The 17762-nt window shown below is 50.0% G+C and overlaps 1 protein-coding gene across 5 annotated transcripts in view; it reads right to left on the bottom strand.

Annotated features, from left to right (window-relative positions):
- Positions 1-10566, bottom strand: part of LOC138821749 (E3 ubiquitin-protein ligase CHFR-like) — a 40598-nt gene extending 30032 nt beyond the window's left edge. For 3 of the 5 annotated variants that reach the window (XM_070014156.1, XM_070014154.1, XM_070014152.1), the window contains exons 1-2: positions 10367-10565; positions 980-1079 (exon numbers count right to left, since the gene is read on the bottom strand). In XM_070014156.1, the coding sequence (XP_069870257.1) occupies positions 980-1079; positions 10367-10499 (233 nt within the window). In that variant the 5' untranslated portion in view covers positions 10500-10565. Of the gene's footprint in view, positions 1-979; positions 1080-10366 lie in introns of all 5 variants that reach the window. The other 2 variants (XM_070014153.1, XM_070014155.1) reach the window with 1 other exon arrangement.
- Between the last annotated feature and the right edge of the window lie 7196 nt (positions 10567-17762).

Consider the following 17762-nt stretch of genomic DNA (forward strand, 5'->3'; position numbering starts at 1 on the left):
GGGAAGGTGGCTCAGTGGTAGAGCGCTTGCCTTGCATGCATGAGGCCCTGGGTTCAATTCCTCAGCACCACATAAGCAGAAAAAAAAAGCCGGAAGTGGCACTGTGGCTCAAGTGGTAGAGCGCTAGCCTTGAGCAGAAGAGCTGAGGGACAGCGCCCAGGCCCAGAGTTCCGGCCCCATGACCGGACCCCCCCCAAAAAAAAGAAAATTAATAATTAAAAATAAGATTTTTAAGCCAGGTGCCAGTGGTTCACACCTGTAATACAAGCTACTCAGGAGGCTGAGATGTGGGATTCCTAGTTTGAGAAGCCAACAGGAAAAGTCTGTGAGATTCTCATCTTTAATTAGCTACCATGTGAACATGGCATTCAGGAAGTTAAGGCCAGAGGAGCCCAAGTTCAAGGCCAGCCTGGGCTATATATATGTATATATAGTGTGTGTATATTCGTGTGTGTGTGTGTGTGTGTGTGTGTGTGTGTGTGTGTATATATATCAAAGTTGGTTATATTTTTCAAGAATCTATACGCTATCAATGCCTTTTTTGGGGGGGGGGTTCAGGTCATGGGGCCTGAACTCTGGGCCTGGGTGCTGTCCCTCAGCAATTCAGCTCAAGGCTAGCGCTCTACCACTTGAGCCACAGCACCACTTCTGGCTTTTTTTTTTTTTTTTTTTGCTTATGTGGTGCTAAGGAATCGAATCCAGGGTCTCAAGCATGCAAGGCAAGCGCTCTACCACTGAGCCACCTTCCCAGCCCCTTTTTAAGTTTTATTTCTGAGCCATATTTGATTTAATTTGAGCACTGGAGCCACAGGCACCAAAGCATCACTTAGGATTCCATAATGGAAATCAGAAAATTCATCTTGATGCCTTGAGAACCTAAGCACCATGTGAGAGAAAGCTAGCTGATGTTACTGTAATGAAGCAATACTGTCAGCTTGCTAAGCCACAGAGGAAACAGAAAAGCTCAGAAAGTACTCACCTGGTGTCTTCCAGCATCACCTGACCAGACTTTTCATCCACTAAAATTTTACAGTGATCTCCAGACACAAGTTTATTGCTAGGGAATGAGAGGTCGCAGCCTATAACACAAAGGACAGAAGGATGCTGGACATGATTTTAGGTTCTGTGGCCATTAACTATCTCTGCTTTCTCAACACATGTAACGCACTATATACATTTACGAAAACAGCATTTAAATACTTTATGTGTTAACCCGAAGTTAGGGGTAGAGGTTGTGTCCACAACCCTTTTTTTAGCTTGAACCTGGGCTTGGGCGCTATCCCTACCCTCTTCAGCTCAAGGCAAGCCCTCTACCACTTGAGCCACACAGCCACTTCTGGTTTTCTGGTAGTCAATTGGAAATAAGAGTCTCATGGACTTCCCTGCCCAGGCTGGCTTTGAATTTCAATCCTCAGATTTCAGCATCCTGAGTAGCTAGGATTACAGATGTGAGTCACCAGCACCTCACAATCTATAACCTTTTTAAGCCTGGTCACCTGGAACACATCCCATCATATAAACATTTTTTCAACATGATTTGTGACACACACATATGCACAGCTTTCCCTGATAAATATAACCTGAACTTAAAAAAAAAAAACCCAGGTGCTGATGGCTCACACCTGTAATCCTAGCTACTCAGGAGGCTGAGATCTAAGGATCGAGGTTCAAAGCCAGCCCAGGCAGGAAAGTCCATGAGACTTTTTTTTTTCTTCTGTTGGTCGTGGGGCTTGAACTCTGGACCTGGGCACTGTCCCTCAGCTCTTCAGCTCACGAAGATTACCACTTGAGCCATACATAGTGCCACTTCTAGTTTCCTGGTTGTTTGTTGGAGATAAGAGTCTCATGGGGGGCTGGAAGGTGGCTCAGTGGTAGAGCCTTGCATGCATGAGGCCCTGGGTTCGATTCCTCAGCACCACATAAGCAGGAAAAAAAAGGCCGGAAGTGGTGCTATGGCTCAAGTGGTAGAACGCTAGCCTTGAGGTGAAGAGCTGAGGGACAGCGCCCAGGCCCAGAGTTCAGGCCCCACAACTGGACCCCCCCCCAAAAAAAAAAGAGTCTCATGGTCTTTCCTGACTGGGCTGGCTTTGAACTGTGATCCTCAGATCTCAGCCTCCTGAGTAGCTAGGATTACAGGTGTGAGCCACTGGCACCCTGCCTCGGACCGGGTTCTGTCGGGACGACGGAGGATACCTAGGGGAGGAACCTGGAATAGGACGGGGAGATGGCAAACAGACAACTCACACACATTAGGAGTGGATGCTGTGTGCTGAGTGCTGAGTGCGATTTAATGCAGAGGATAACAAACTTTTATAGCAAAAAGTCTCCATAAGAAAGGGCAAAAGGTTACATAATCTTGCTGCAGGGCTTCATTCTTGGGCGGTCACCAGCTGGTCGCCTGATAGGCACTTGTTTCCAGCTTTACCTCTATTTTTAAGAAATACAATTGGTTTCGATGATTGTCACCAATTAACCACTACTTTATTCTATAGAGGCCTTAACTGTCCCATTAAGATCTTTCCTGTTCCTTCTTTAATAGTAAGCACCACGGAGGCTTAGATTTAGCAAGTCTCTTAGTAAATGAGGAAGTTCTTTCTCCTAAGTAGTTATCTCAGCAATTGCCATACATTCTTTCTGTTCTAGCCGCGCCTACAACTTTTTGTAAATTTCTTACAATTCCTTCTGCTGGAGTGACTTTGTGAAACCCCCAATACTTTTATATTTACTTATAACTTGTCTACTAGCCTCCATAAGAGGGGTTTCAGGGTAGCACTTAACTCTGGTGAGTTAGTCATATTTTTAAGACACTCATCAGATATTGGAGTCAACACTCTTAAAGAGCTTTGAATAAGGGAACGTTGACAATGAGTAAGTACAATGAGCAGTAGAAACAGTAAAAGATTAATAGGCACTCTTATGAGGAAAAGATAGGCAGAAACACATCTTTTCCAGGGGTTTTGCCAGCCTTTTCCCAGGAGTAGGCCTCTTAGAAGCCCTATTCTCCGAGGTAGACTTCGGTGAAGTCCCAAAACTTGGAGATAGGTTTCTGTAAAGCCCCATTCTCTGAGGTAGACTTCGGTGAAGTCCCAAAACTCAGAGATAGGTCTCGAGGCCCCTATCATGGTCTGATAGATGGTTTCCCATGCTAAGCAGACTCTACTGGGGTCGGCGTGGCAGCACCCAGCATGAGACTCTTACCTACCATTAGACACCAGAAAACCAGAAGTGGTGCTGGGGCTCAAGTTGTAGAGTGTACCCCTGAGCAGAAGAGCTCAGGGACAGAGCCCAGGCTTTCAGTTCAAGCCCCACAACCAACCAAAAAAGAAAAAAAAAAAATAGTCCACAAGTCAGTGACAGAACTCGAATGATGAAGCAGGAGAATCTAGAGTTCAAGAGTAGCCTAGGCTATGCTAAGTAAACCCTGTTACAAAACGTGTGCATGTGTGTGCGTGCACACCACCTCTTTATCTTGCATTTTCCTGACCCTCAATCCCAAACTGCCCTACAGTCTTGTGAATCAGAAGACTCAATATTGTTTTTACCCCTCCCCCCCCCAATTGGGCTAAAACATTTGTTGGCAAGTCAGAGGAAGAGCTAAGGCCAGGTGTCATCCCCTCTTCCAATACCCAAGGGAATCCCTCTGTAAGAAGAGGGCAGTCCAGAAGCCTGTGGACTCAGAGGCCCTTGGCTATGTACAGGATGCCCTAATTGATGTCCTGGCTCTCAAACAGGTTTAGGCAGGTGGCCAATTTTTGCTCCAGTGGCTACTTGATGCCTATGAGCTCTGGAACCCCTAGCTCTGCCAGCATGTCAACACACTTGCTGCTGTCACTGCCCAACTGGGCTTAGCTGTTGCTCATCAATGTGTGATCTGTACCAGTTCAGTTCCACAGTGGGTCTCCATCTTGCCCGTGTATATCCAGAGAAGGGTTTATGCAGAGTTCAACTGAACCTCCATCTCAAGACCTTGGAAGGTCCCTAAAGGTCATGTCTTGAAACACGTTCATCTGTAATTGCTCCCTAGTTCACCACTTGGTCTGGCTGGGGAGCCAATGGACATCCTTCCAGTTCTTCTTTTTTTTGGTCGTGGGTCCTGAACTCTACCTGGGCGCTGTGCCTCAGCTCTTCTGCTGTAGACTAGCACTCTACCACTTGAGCCTCAGCCCCACTTCTGGCTTTTTCTGCTTATGTGGTGCTGAGGAATCGAACCCAGGGCCTCATGTATGCAAGGCAAGCGCTCTACCACTGAGCCACCTTCCCAGCCCCCCTTTCAGTTATTCTGTCATGACCTCATACTGGCTTTTTATGTCACTCAGGATCTTGGCTAAGCTGGTGTCTCGTACAGACTGCACCAGAACTGACCTAGCTACCTATCAGATCTATAGGACATTTTTTCTTTGTTCTTCTTTTTGGGGGGAGGGAGGGGAAGGGAGGAAGAGCAGTCATGGGGCTTGAACTCAGGGCCTGGGCACTGTCCCTGAGCTTCTTTTACTCAAGACTAGTGCTCTACCATTTGAGCCACAGTGCTACTTCCAGTACTAAGGAATAAAATCCAGGTCTTCATGCATGCTACGCAAGCACTCTACCACTAAGCTACATTCCCAGCCCTTCTTTTTTTGTGCTGGTCCTAGGGCTTGAACTCAAGTCCTAGGCACTATATCTGAACTTTTTTTTTTTTGGTTGGTTGTGGGGCTTGAACTCCAAGCCTGGGTGTGATCCATGAGCTCTTCAGCTACAGCCAACTTCTGGCTCTTTGGTAGTTTACTGGAGACTAAGTCTCATACTGTGAACTTCAGATCTCAGTCTCCTAAGTAGCTAGGATTACAGGCGTGAGCCACTAGCACCCAGCGTGTTTGTTCTTCTTTAAGTAGGCCAGCTACTCTTGTAGGAGCTGCCTCTCCAGGTTGGTCCTGGCCAGGTCACTTATGTCAGCCTCCATGCTCAGAAGCAGGCCCTGGTCCACTCTATCTCAAAATACAATCAAAAGCCACCTGCAGCCTGACAGGTACTGTCCATCCTAAGCACGAGCCTAGACTTCACATTGGTGGCTCTAAAAATCTTGTTGCACTGATCCCCAGTGGTCTCAAAATAGTGACTGTGGTCACAGGAAGACTTTGACCTTTGCTTCTATTATCAGTCTCAGATCTTCACCTCTAGTTAGAACTAGTCTGCTTCTAGACATGTATCTTATAGAGCAAAATACCACTTAGTGAGAACCTGCAATAGTGACACTATTGTGGTTGCCTGTCAACAGCCTGTTGGACACAAAATGGCCACTGCCACCAACAGCCCCGAGAGGAGGCTAAGCATGTGCATACCTGGAGGACATAAACATGCCTTAACCATCTAAGCCCCCAAGAGGAAGTGGGAAATCTGGAACTCTTATACACCGTTAGTGGGAATGCATATTAGCACAATCACTTTAAAAAAAACAGTTGGCATCTTTTTTTTTTTTTTTTTTTTTTTTGCCAGACCTGGGGTTGAACTCAGGGCCTAGGCACTGTCCCTAAGCTGCTTTTGCTCAAATCTACCACTATACCTTTTGAACCACCTCTGGCTTTTTCTGTTTATGTGGTACTGAGGAATTGAACCTAGCACTCTACCACTGAGCCCCATTCCCAGCCTTGGCATCTTCTCAAGTTAAATATACAATTGACACATACCCCAGTAATTCCACTTCTAGGTATTTGGGTAAGAAAAGTAAACAGGTAGCCGGGCGCTGGTGGCTCATGCCTGCAATCCTAACTACTCAGGAGGCTGAGATCTGAGGATCGCGGTTCAAAGCCAGCCTGGGCAGGAGAGACCGTGAGACTCCTATCTCCAATAAACCACCAGAAAACAGGAAGTGGCGCTGTAGCTCAAGTGGTAGAGCACTCGTCTTGAGCTGAAGAGCTGAAGGACAGCGCCCAGGCCCAGAGTTCAAGCCCCACGACCGACAAAAAAAAAAAAAGAAAACAGGTGTATAAATAAAGAAAATATTTATAGTAACTTGACTTTTTCTTTTCTCTTTCACAGAGGGTCTGGCTGTGTAGCCCATGCTGGCCTTGATCTAGGCTTTGTTTATGCATATACTTTCAAAGTTGAAATAAAAAACTGGATAGTGAGATTTATACAGTCCTCTGCTTTCCCAAAATAGATGTGCTGTAAGGTGAAAAATAAGAAGACTTTTGCTCCTATACAACAATCTTTCTCATTCTCTCTCTCTCTTTTTTTTTTTTGGTTGGTCACAGGGCTTGAACTCTGGGCCTGGGCGCTGTCCCCGCACTCTTCAGCTCAAGGCGAATGCTCTACCGCTTGAGCCACAGCGCCAGTTCCTGTATTCTAGTGGTTTTTTGGAGATAGAGTCTCACAGACTTTCCCACCCCGGCTGGCTTTGAACTGCAATCCTCAGATCTTAGCCTCCTGAGTAGCTAGGATTACAGGCATGAGCCACCAGCACCCGGCTTCTCATTCTCTTTTGTAAAAGTACAGAGCCATACTGGTGACATTAATTTTCAGACCAACGAAATGCCTTTGGTGACCTAGGGCATGTGTCTGTAGAAAAGCAACAGAGGAAGTAAAATTACCAGATATTCCTTTAGATGTTCGCTAAACGGTAACTTTGGAGGGTAAAGGCACTTTCTCTCACTGGTTGTGTAACATTGTTCTAGTCCTTAGCTTCTCAGATTCATTACTGCTACAAGCTGGGACTTAGAGATTCATTACATAAATATGCTACAAGCTGGGACTTAGAGATCTTTTGAAGTGTAAATAACTTCAGCTACAAATTACCATCTAAGCATTGTGTTGCTTCATTCTTAAGTGTGGTATACTTTGCTTTTATTTGTCTTAAGGCCATGTATGTATGTATGTACCTATGTATCTATGTATCTATGTATGTATGTATGTGTGTATCTATCTATCTATCTATCTATCTATCTATCTATCTATCTATCTATCTATCCATCCATCCATCCATCTGCTGGTATCAGAGTTTGAACTCAGATCCTCACACTTGCTCTGCTGAAACCTCACATATGCCTCCAGCCTATGTCTCAAGGTATTTTCTAAATGTTCCCTTTTGTTTGACCCAGTAGCTGTATAAGAGTGATGCATAGCCAGGCACTGGTGGCTCAAGCCTGTAATCCTAGCTACTCAGGAGGCTGAGATCTGAGGATCATGGTTCAAAGTCAGCCTGCACAGGAAAGTAAGTCCATGAGACTCTTATCTCCATTAAACTATTCAAAAAAGCCAGAAGTGGTGCTGTGGCTCAAGTGGTAACGTGCTGGCCTTGAGCTGAAGAGCACAGGGCCAGCACCCAGGTCCAGAGTTCAAGTCCCAAACCTAACAAAAAAATGCTTAATTTCTAAATAAATGGACTTTCCAGGTTTTCTTTCACGTATTGATTTCTAATTTCATTCTGCTCTGGTCAGAGAAAAACCTCTGTATAGCAATGAACATGAGCTCATATTCTAGAGGGCAGTTAATACAACTGCTTACCAAAGTGGTAATGAGGACTAAGAGATCTGAATGAAGTGTTCAGAAAAGGGAAAAGGGAGGTAGGGAAGGTGGCTCAGTGGTAGAGTGGTTGTCTTGCATGCATGAGGCCCTGGGTTCAATTCCGCAGCACCACATAAGCAGAAAAAGCTGGAAGTGGCACTGTGGCTCAAGCTGTAGAGCACTAGCCTTGAGCTGAAGAGCTGAGGGACAGCGCCCAGGCCTACAGTTCAAGCGCCATGACCAACAAAAAAAAAAAGGAAAAGCGGACCTGGCAGACAATAAAGTGAATGGTAGGTCTTGCCTGGAGTGCGCGCTGCATCCCCGGCTGCCTGCCTGACCTGCCAGCACGTGGCCCGTCTGCCTGTCCACCTGTCCTGTCAGCATTCATCCTGTCCAGCTGTCCCGCCGGCACCCATCCTGTCTGCCTGTCCTGCCAGCACCTGTCCTGTCCACCTGTCCTGTCAGCACTCGTCTGTCCACCTGTCCTGTCAGCACTCGTCTGTCCACCTGTCCTGCCAGCACTCGTCTGTCCACCTGTCCTGCAAGCACTCATTCTGTCCACCTGTCCTGCCAGCACCCGTGTGTCCACCTGTCCTGCCAGCACTCATCCTGTCCACCTGTCCTGCCAGCACTTGTCTGTCCACCTGTCCTGCCAGCACTCATCCTGTCCATTTGTCCTGCCAGCACCCGTGTGTCCACCTGTCCTGCCAGCACCCGTCCTGTCCAACTGTCCTGCCAGCACCCGTCCTGTCCACCTGTCCTGCCATCACTCGTCTGTCCACCTGTCCTGCCAGCACTCGTCTGTCCACCTGTCCTGCCAGCACTCGTCTGTCCACCTGTCCTGCTAGCACTTGTCTGTCCACCTGTCCTGCCAGCACCCGTCCTGTCCACCTGTCCTGCCAGCACTCGTCTGTCCACCTGTCCTGCCAGCACCCGTCCTGTCCACCTGTCCTGCCAGCACTCGTCTGTCCACCTGTCCTGCCAGCACTCGTCTGTCCACCTGTCCTGCCAGCACTCGTCTGTCCACCTGTCCTGCTAGCACTTGTCTGTCCACCTGTCCTGCCAGCACCCGTCCTGTCCACCTGTCCTGCCAGCACTCGTCTGTCCACCTGTCCTGCCAGCACCCGTCCTGTCCACCTGTCCTGCCAGCACTCGTCTGTCCACCTGTCCTGTCAGCACTCGTCTGTCCAACTGTCCTGCCAACACTCGTCTGTCCACCTGTCCTGCCAGCACTCGTCTGTCCACCTGTCCTGCCAGCACCCGTCCTGTCCACCTGTCCTGCCAGCACTCGTCTGTCCACCTGTCCTGCCAGCACTCGTCTGTCCACCTGTCCTGCCAGCACTTGTCTGTCCACCTGTCCTGCCAGCACCCGTCCTGTCCACCTGTCCTGCCAGCACTCGTCTGTCCACCTGTCCTGCCAGCACCCGTCCTGTCCACCTGTCCTGCCAGCACTCGTCTGTCCACCTGTCCTGCCAGCACCTGTGTGTCCATCTGTCCTGCCAGCACTCGTCTGTCCACCTGTCCTGCCAGCACTCATCTGTCCACCTGTCCTGCTAGCACTTGTCTGTCCACCTGTCCTGCCAGCACCCGTCCTGTCCACCTGTCCTGCCAGCACTCGTCTGTCCACCTGTCCTGTCAGCACTCGTCTGTCCAACTGTCCTGCCAGCACCCGTCCTGTCCACCTGTCCTGCCAGCACTTGTCTGTCCACCTGTCCTGCCAGCACTCGTCTGTCCACCTGTCCTGCCAGCACTCGTCTGTCCACCTGTCCTGCCAGCACTCATCCTGTCCACCTGTCTGTCAGCACTCGTCTGTCCACCTGTCCTGCCAGCACTCGTCTGTCCACCTGCCCTGCCAGCACTCGTCCTGTCCACCTGTCCTGTCAGCACTTGTCTTGTCGGTCTGTCTGGCCAGCACTCATCCTGTCCACCTGTCCAGCCAGCCTCGTCCTGTCCGCCACCTGTGGTTCCTGCTGTCTCCTATCCAATTCCTAGGTCTCAGTTCCTAGCTCCGGTCTTCTGTCCAGAACTGGAGATCTCAGTCCCAACCAGCCCTGCACACCGGCAGCCCCACGGTCCGACCCCCGTACCTCTCCTCGGCCCAGGAGTCCACTCCCACTGCCCGGCCCGGCCTCGTACCTCTCCCCAACCTGGGCGTACTCTCCCGGCCCGGCCCGGCCCCGCACCTCTCCCGGCCCCGCACTCTCCCGGCCCGGCCCGGCCCGGCCCCGCACTCTCCCGGCCCGGCCCGGCCCGGCCCCGCACGGCCCAGCCCCGCACTCTCCCGGCCCCGCACTCTCCCGGCCCGGCCCGGCCCGGCCCCGCACGGCCCAGCCCCGCACTCTCCCGGCCCCGCACTCTCCCGGCCCCGCACTCTCCCGGCCCGGCCCGGCCCGGCCCCGCACGGCCCAGCCCCGCACTCTCCTGGCCCCGCACTCTCCCGGCCCGGCCCCGCATCTCTCCCGGCCCGGCCCGGCCCAGCCCCGCACTCTCCCGGCCCGGCCCGGCCCAGCCCCGCACTCTCCCGGCCCGGCCCGGCCCAGCCCCGCACTCTCCCGGCCCGGCCCGGCCCCGCACTCTCCCGGCCCCGCACTCTCCCGGCCCGGCCCGGCCCGGCCCCGCACTCTCCCGGCCCGGCCCGGCCCGGCCCCGCACTCTCCCGGCCCGGCCCGGCCCCGCACTCTCCCGGCCCGGCCCGGCCCCGCACTCTCCCGGCCCGGCCCAGCCCCGCACTCTCCCGGCCCGGCCCAGCCCCGCACTCTCCCGGCCCGGCCCGGCCCAGCCCCGCACTCTCCCGGCCCCGCACTCTCCCGGCCCCGCACTCTCCCGGCCCCGCACTCTCCCGGCCCGGCCCGGCCCGGCCCGGCCCCGCACTCTCCCGGCCCCGTACCTCTCCGCCGCCCGAGCGTCCACTCGCGCTTCCACAGGAGGACGTGCGGCTCGCCCTCCTCGGCGCCCAGGCGCAGGAGCCGCCCCCAGGGCCGCTGCCGCGGCGGCCGCTCGCCGTCCCCGGGCCGCTCCATCGGAGCGCGTCACCGAGACCCGGAAACGCCGGCCGGGGGACGACGGCCCGACCCCGGGAGCCGCAGAGCTCGGCGCCGCCGCCCCTCGGCCGCCGCCCCGCCCAGCCCGCCCGTCGGCCGCGGCGCCTGGCCGGCCGCAGCCCCGCCCGCGCGCCCGCGCACCCCCAGCCACGCGCCGACCCCGGAACCGGCCGCGCCGCCGCCGCCGCCGCCGCCGCCGCTGTCAGCGGACATCGCGGGTCCCCAGCTGATCCGCGGGCGGGGCCGGGCGGCGCGTGCGACTATTGGCTGGCGGAAACGCCAGCGAGAGCACCGGCTAGAGAGGAGCTGGGAGCGGCCGTCCAGCGGGTGGGCGGGCTGACAGAAAGAGCATGCGCAGACGAAAGCCTGAAGGCGAGGCTGCCATCTTTGATTCTGGCGGGGATCGCGGAAGTGGCTGCGTTGAGCGCCATATTATGTGGGGCAAAGGGGTAGAGCAACTTCTACACTTGTTTTGGAAAGATACAAGTGCCTTCTAGATTCAGAAGCGAAGGTCTACTTTACTTGTAAAAAATGAATGTAAACAGAAGCCATTTTCATTTCCCATTTTCACAAATGAAATTACAAAGGTGGACAAGGTCAGTAGTAAGGACCAAGGCCTAGGCAAATGAGAGAACCATGGTGTTAGTCAGAGGACAAATTGGATCACGTTTCAGAGAGAAAGATTTGCAGAAACGAACAACTTTCCGTTTTTTAATTTTTTACATTTTTTGTGGGGCTTGAACTCTGGGCCTGGGCGCTGCCCCTCAGCTCTGCAACTAAAGACCAGCGCCCCACCGCTTGAGCCACAGCACCACTTCCAGTTTTCTAGTGGTTTGTTGGAGATAAGAGTCTCATAGGCTTACCTGCCCGGGCTGGCTTTGAACCGTGATCCTCAGATCTCAGCCTCCTGAGTGTAAGGTCTGCTCCTGAATGGCTAGCAGATTCCACCCTCCTTGCAGCAAAGTCTCCACTCAGTACCTGCATTACCTAGGCAAGTGGGACACCTGGAAGAGGTCACATCTGCATCCCCTGAGGTCACATCTGAATTTGATGTGACCTTTCTCCTTGCACACCCTAGATAAGGCCTAGCCCAGGCCCAGAAGCTCTCTCTCTGCTCTTTTCTAGCTCTTTCCTCTCTTTTCCCCAGCTCTCTCTCTTTCCCAGGCCTTTCCCAGCCACGTGGAGTGCCAACCTTGCCTGGTCCCAGCATGTCTACTGAATAAACCTACCCCTTACCTGAATAACACATGCGTGGTGCTGTTCTAACTTGGCTACCTCTTTTTTAAAAACCTAACACTAAGTAGCTAGGCTTATAGGCATGAGCCACTGGCGCCCAGCTATCTTTACTTTTTAAATGCATGTTTCCCTGGGCTTGGCAATCCCTTTGTGGAAAGTAACAGGATCTTTCTGTGTGGCTCAAAGGAAGATGCTGAAGGATGTTCTGAAAATAAAAGGTTATCAGGGTTCAGTGGTAGAGTGCTTGCCTCGAATGCATAAGGCCCTGGGTTCGATTCCTCAGTACCACATAAGCAGAAAAGGCTGGAAGTAGCGTGATGGCTCAAGTGGCAGAGTGCTAGCCTTTAGTTGAAGAGCTGAGGGACAGTATCCTGGCCCAGAGTTCAGGCCCATGAACTGACAAAAAAAAAAGATATTGGTAGAGCCTGTTACAAGCCTCTGCTATATGCTATAAATTACTGCCCCCAGGCTACAAACCTGTACAGCATGTTACAATTCTAAACATTGTAGGAAATGTAACACAATGGTAATTATGTGACTAAATATACTTAAAGATAGAAAATGAATAGTAAGTAGCTAGGCAATAGGAATTTCTTTTTGTTGTTTGCTTGATTGTTTTTTGTCATGGGGCTTGAACTCAGGACCTGGTCCTTGAACTGTTTTGCTCAACTCTAGTACTCTGCCACTTTGAGCCACAGCTCCACTTCCTGTTTTCTGGTAGTTAATTGGAAACAACAGTCTCAGGGACTTTCCTGCCCAGGCTGGCTTTGAACTGTAACTCTCAGATCTCAGCCTGAGTAGCTAGGAATTCAGGCATGAGCTACCAGCACCCAGTACTTCATAATAATCTTACATATCTACTTTTGTGGAGTATAACTGGACTGGTGTCATGGACATGGACTTGTACATAGCACAGTTCATTTGCTGTGAATTCCTTGATCTAAGGCAATGCTTTGTAAGTTAACCATTGTTAAAAGGTTAATCATCCTAGAAGCCACACTTGGAGTCTTTATTATACATTTAGTAGGCTTCCCGCAGCCAGTTGTTACAAAGGCCTGTGGCCCTCAAATACATATACCATAGCTAGGAAACAGGCTAGAGAGGAAAGAACAAAAACAATACCAACAAGTTAACTTAACTCTGATGGAGAGCTGAATTGGGAAGGCATGATGACTGGAGACAAGCCAGGAGACAGAAGTGGCATTGTCCTGGTGGCTGGTCTGGTCTGGGACTGAATACTGAGTGGATCTACAGGAAATTCCCAGTCCCAGGCACTGGACTGACAGATTCAGTAACCCATCAGTCAAGTGCCTGCCCCTGCTTCCAGGGTTTGAGGCATGCCCATCATCTAGGAGGCCGGTGATAGTCAGTCAGGGGGCTTTTCCCTCCTCCAGCATGAAGACAAGATTCTAGACCCTACCATCCAACCATGTGGCCAATTTGGTTCCAACCAGACCTGACCTTACTTCACCATGATGGCGGGTTCTGTGAACCCAAGATTACTTTTTACAGAAGCACTGTGTACAGAGAGAGCAAGTCTATATCCAGATTGTCTATTCCAACAAGAACAAATGGTTTCCCTTTGAATGGAATTGGCTCAATGTAATCAACCTGCTGCCACCAAGTTGTTTCCATGCCAGCTGCAGAGAAATGGGAGATCAAGGAAAGGGGAATTTCTTGAGAGTATATTTAGGAATGATAGGGAACATAGGGATGGTGCCATCTACACTGGGCTTTTTTTGGTAGTCTACCTCTGTTCTAGAAGACCACCAGGAGAGACCCCACAAACATAGACTACAGACAACAGAAAGTCTTTATTACAAGCCAGAACTACATTGCTTAATCAGGTGCCCAAAAGTGTTGTCCTGAGCCCCCATTTATGGCCTCTTTTTCAGCAAAAATTTATATTCTTGGGGCTGGGAAGGTGGCTCAGTCGTAAAGTACTTGCCTTGCATGCATGAGGCCCTGGGTTTGATTCCTCAGCACCACATAAGCAGAAAAAGCTGGAAGTGGTGCTGTGGCTTAAGTGGTAGAGCACTAGCCTTGAGCTGAAGAGCTGAGGGGCAGTGCCCAGACCCAGAGTTCAGGAGCCATGACTGGCAAAAAAAAAAAAAAAAAAAAAAAAAAAAAAAAAATATATATATATATATATATATATATATATATATATATATATATATATATATATATAGTTGTTTGCTTAGGGGTAGAAAGTACCTAATGGTTCCTTCCTGCATGTGCAAGCCAAGCAGGAAGTTACAGAAGCATAATAGACAATGCTGAATGCTGTAAGTGGGCATTGAGTAAGGGCAGCATGACCTGTTTTCTATGATTGTTTATGATTATCTAGAATTGTTACTGTTAGAACCAGGTTAAATTAAACAAATAGAGTATTAATTAGACCAAGGAAAAATGAAATTTAACTAGGACAAACAAGTTCCAGGTAACCTGAGAAACAAAAGTACAGACCCTAGGAATGAACACACTGAGGCCTGGCATTTACTAAAATTTGCAAAGTGAGGAAGAGTAAGGCCAAACTTGAAGGGCAGGATCTCCCTGTACAGAAAATCTCCAGGAAAGTCATTAAAAGGAAAAATTCCAAAGATAAAGACTTGAAGAAAATTGTGTGTAGCAAATTGTTACAATTCCAGGAGGTTACTGGAATTTGGTAAATAGCAGTGAAACTCAGAAAGAGCCTGAAAACCTGAAAGGTGGTTTGATTTTGAGATGTGATAAGAAATTTGGATATTTATAAGATGATTTTTTTTGGTTGCTTTGTATGTCCCTCCTCCATGGTATAACCCCTGTTCTCACTGTATTTGAGGTTGGTATAATTTGTGGAGGAGAAGGGAAAAAACAAATTATTTTAAATAGGGATACAGGTGAACCCATTGCAACAATGAGATGTACAAGATGTTAGGTCAAAAAACAATGAGATGTACAAGATGTTAGGTCAAAAAACAAACTTTACAACTTTGGGGGGGGGGAAGGAGGGAGGGGGGGATGGGAAGGGATAGGAATGGGAAACAAAGGAGGGGGCAATAATGCTTGATAAGAAATGTACTCATTACCTTGCCCATGTAATTGTAACCCCTCTGTATGGCATTTTCACAATTGAAAAAAAGAAATTTGGAATGTAGCTTTTGCTTCAAGGACAAGGGATTACTATTTGTAATTGCTATTTCACTCACTTGCTTCTTTGATGCGAAGATTTGGGATAAGGACTTTGCCTTGTGACGCATGGCCTTGGTTACTGGAATGACTGGAATTATAATCACTATTTTATAATCACTAACTGCTAGCTCTGCTTCTGTAACTGCTTCTTTGCCAATCCCAAAACTACCACTGGCAACCTGTGAGTGGTACCCCCTCTCCCCCATGGATCTTACCTTTAAATATCCTGAGCTATTTGACTTTATTGCTGTTCTTCATTGTTTTGGTATAGTGAGGGGCAGCCACTACAGCAATAAAGACTCCTTGCCTAATTGACCAAGTGTTGGAGTGTCTTGTTGGGAAATTGGGGTACTACAGTTACCTAGAAACATGATTGTCTCTATGATTGTTACCTAGGAACAGAAACAAAACAGTGGGTACATATATCTTTAAATGTCAGACTATAAGGAATGAGTCTCATGGGTGGAGGTACACTGTTTTCTTTTTCTTTTCTTTTTTTGGTCAGTTGTGGGGATTGAACTTTGGGCTTGAGCACTGTCCCTCAGCTCTTCAGGTCAAGGTGAACGCTCTACTGCTTAAGCCACAGCACCGCGTCAGTTTTCTACTGGTTTATTGGAGATAAGAGTCTCTCTGAGCCTGGCGCTGTTGAAAACCGGAAGTGGCGCTGTAGCTCAAGTGGTAGAACCCTAGAAGAGCTGAGGGACAGCGCCCAGGCCAGAGTTCAAGCCCCACGACCGACAAAAAAAAAAAAAAAAAAAGTCATACACTGAAAAATGTGAACTAAGAAGCTCAAAGGTGGTGATGGGAGGGAAGGAATGAGACTGAAATACAAATAATAATGTCCTTGGTCTGGGAAGGTGGCTCAGTGATAGAGGGCTTGCCTTGCAAGCCTGAGGCCCTGGGTTCAATTTCTCAGTATCACATAAGCAAAAAGAAAAAAGCAGGAAGGGACGCTGTGGCTCAAGTAGTAGAGTGCTAGCCTTGAGCTGAAGAGCTGAGGGACAGCGCTCAGGCCCAGAGTTCAGGCCCCACGACCAGACCCCCCTCCCCCCCCCCAAAAAAAATAATGTACTGCTAGGCACCGGTGGCTCACATTGGATCTGAGGATCCATTTCAAAGCTATTAGCAGGCTCTCTGTCTCAGGTACTCATCCCCTCCCAGTTGATCTGGCCAAGCCTAACTACAGCTGGCCTTCAGCCCTGGCCATTACTCTACTTCCTGGAGCTGGGTTTTACACCTAACCCCTTGACCATAAATTTGACTCTGAACTAAGGAGGGGCACCTTGTCAGCCTCAACTGGCAATAAACTGCTGTTCTTGTACATGACCGTGTCCACATGGTCCTCTGGGGTAGGTGCTTTCAAAAGCCAGCCAGGCAGGAAAGTTTTAAGAGAATGTTTTTTTGAACTCCAGGCATGGGCCCTGTCCCTCAGCTCTTCAGTTCAAGGTGAGAGCTCTACCGCTTGAGCCACAGTGGTTTATTGGAGATAAACCACTTTTCTGCCCAGACTGGCTTTGAACTAAGATCCTCAGATCTCAGTCTCCTAAGTAGCTAGAATTATAGGCATGAGCCACCAGTGCCCGACTCATGAGAATGTTATATCCAATTAACCACCAAAAAAGTCAGAAGTGGAACTGTGGTTCAAGACATCTGCTAGCCTTGAGCACAAAGCAGATCAAGGGCAGCACCCAGGTCCTGAGTTTAAGCCCCAGGACCAGAAAAACAAAAAGTCCTATTGGGTTTAACTTTTCAAACATTATTTTAAAAAATAGTAATAATCCCTCCATTTTACTACTGCTTTTCACTTATTTGGGAAACTGACATTATTTTGAAAAAAGTTTCATCCAAAAATTCTTACTAGTTGTGTCTATATTTGTCCATTTCCTTTAGTATTTGCTGAAAGTATCAATGAAAGGAGCTGTCACATCCATGCCAGGGGACTATGCAGAGGCAAGCAGGCACAGGAGAAAGATTATTACAAGTCTTCTTAGAGGAGCCGTATTTCTCCTGGAGAGAGACACATGGCAGCCTCACTATCTATGTAGTGGCAGGGTACGGGTGGAGAGAGGAAGGGGCCAGGTGTATGGTGGGAACTCCAGGGCAGGGAGGGGTCGGGTCTGGGTGGAGCTGAGGACCAAAGGTGAGGATAAAGCTTACATTGCCATCTTCCCTCCCCACCTTCAGAACTAGGGATGAACCCAGGACTTTGCACACGTAAGGTAAGTGTTCTATTTCCACGACTCCAGTATCATTGAAAAAAAATTTTTTTTTGTGGGTTGTGGAGTTTGAACAATGCGCTTGGGCGCTGTCCCTGAGCTCTTCAGATCAAGGTGAGCGCTGTACCGCATGAGCCACAGCGCCACTTCCGGTTTTCTAGTGGTTTATCGGAAGTAAGAGTCTCACGGACTTTTCTGCCTCGGCTGGCTTTGAACCGCCTCCTCAGATCTCAGCCTCCTGACCAGTAGGATTACAGGCGAGAGCCGCCGGCGCCCGGCCTCCGGTGGCTCACTCCGTTCATCCTAGCTACCCGGGAGCCTGAGTCAGGCCAAACAGGAAAGGCCATGGGACTCTTACCTCCAACAAACCACCACAAAAACTGGGAAGTGGTGCTGTGGCTCCAGTAGTAGAGCGCTAGCCTTGAGTGGAAAAGCTACGGAGAGCACCACGCCCTGAGTTCGAGCCCGAGGCCTGGCCCACGCGCGCTCCCGGACACAGGTTTTTGAAGGGAGTGGCGCTGGCCTTGCGCGGAAGGGCGCAGGCGCGGCGCCCAGGCCCACCCCGGCCCACGGCGCCCAGGCTTAGACTTCTCTGTTGGAATGCTGAGGTTTGATC

Source organism: Dipodomys merriami, unplaced genomic scaffold (genome assembly GCF_024711535.1).
Source record: "Dipodomys merriami isolate MVZ:Mamm:240054 unplaced genomic scaffold, mDipMer1.0.p SCAF_935, whole genome shotgun sequence".
Taxonomy (NCBI): Eukaryota; Metazoa; Chordata; class Mammalia; order Rodentia; family Heteromyidae; genus Dipodomys; species Dipodomys merriami.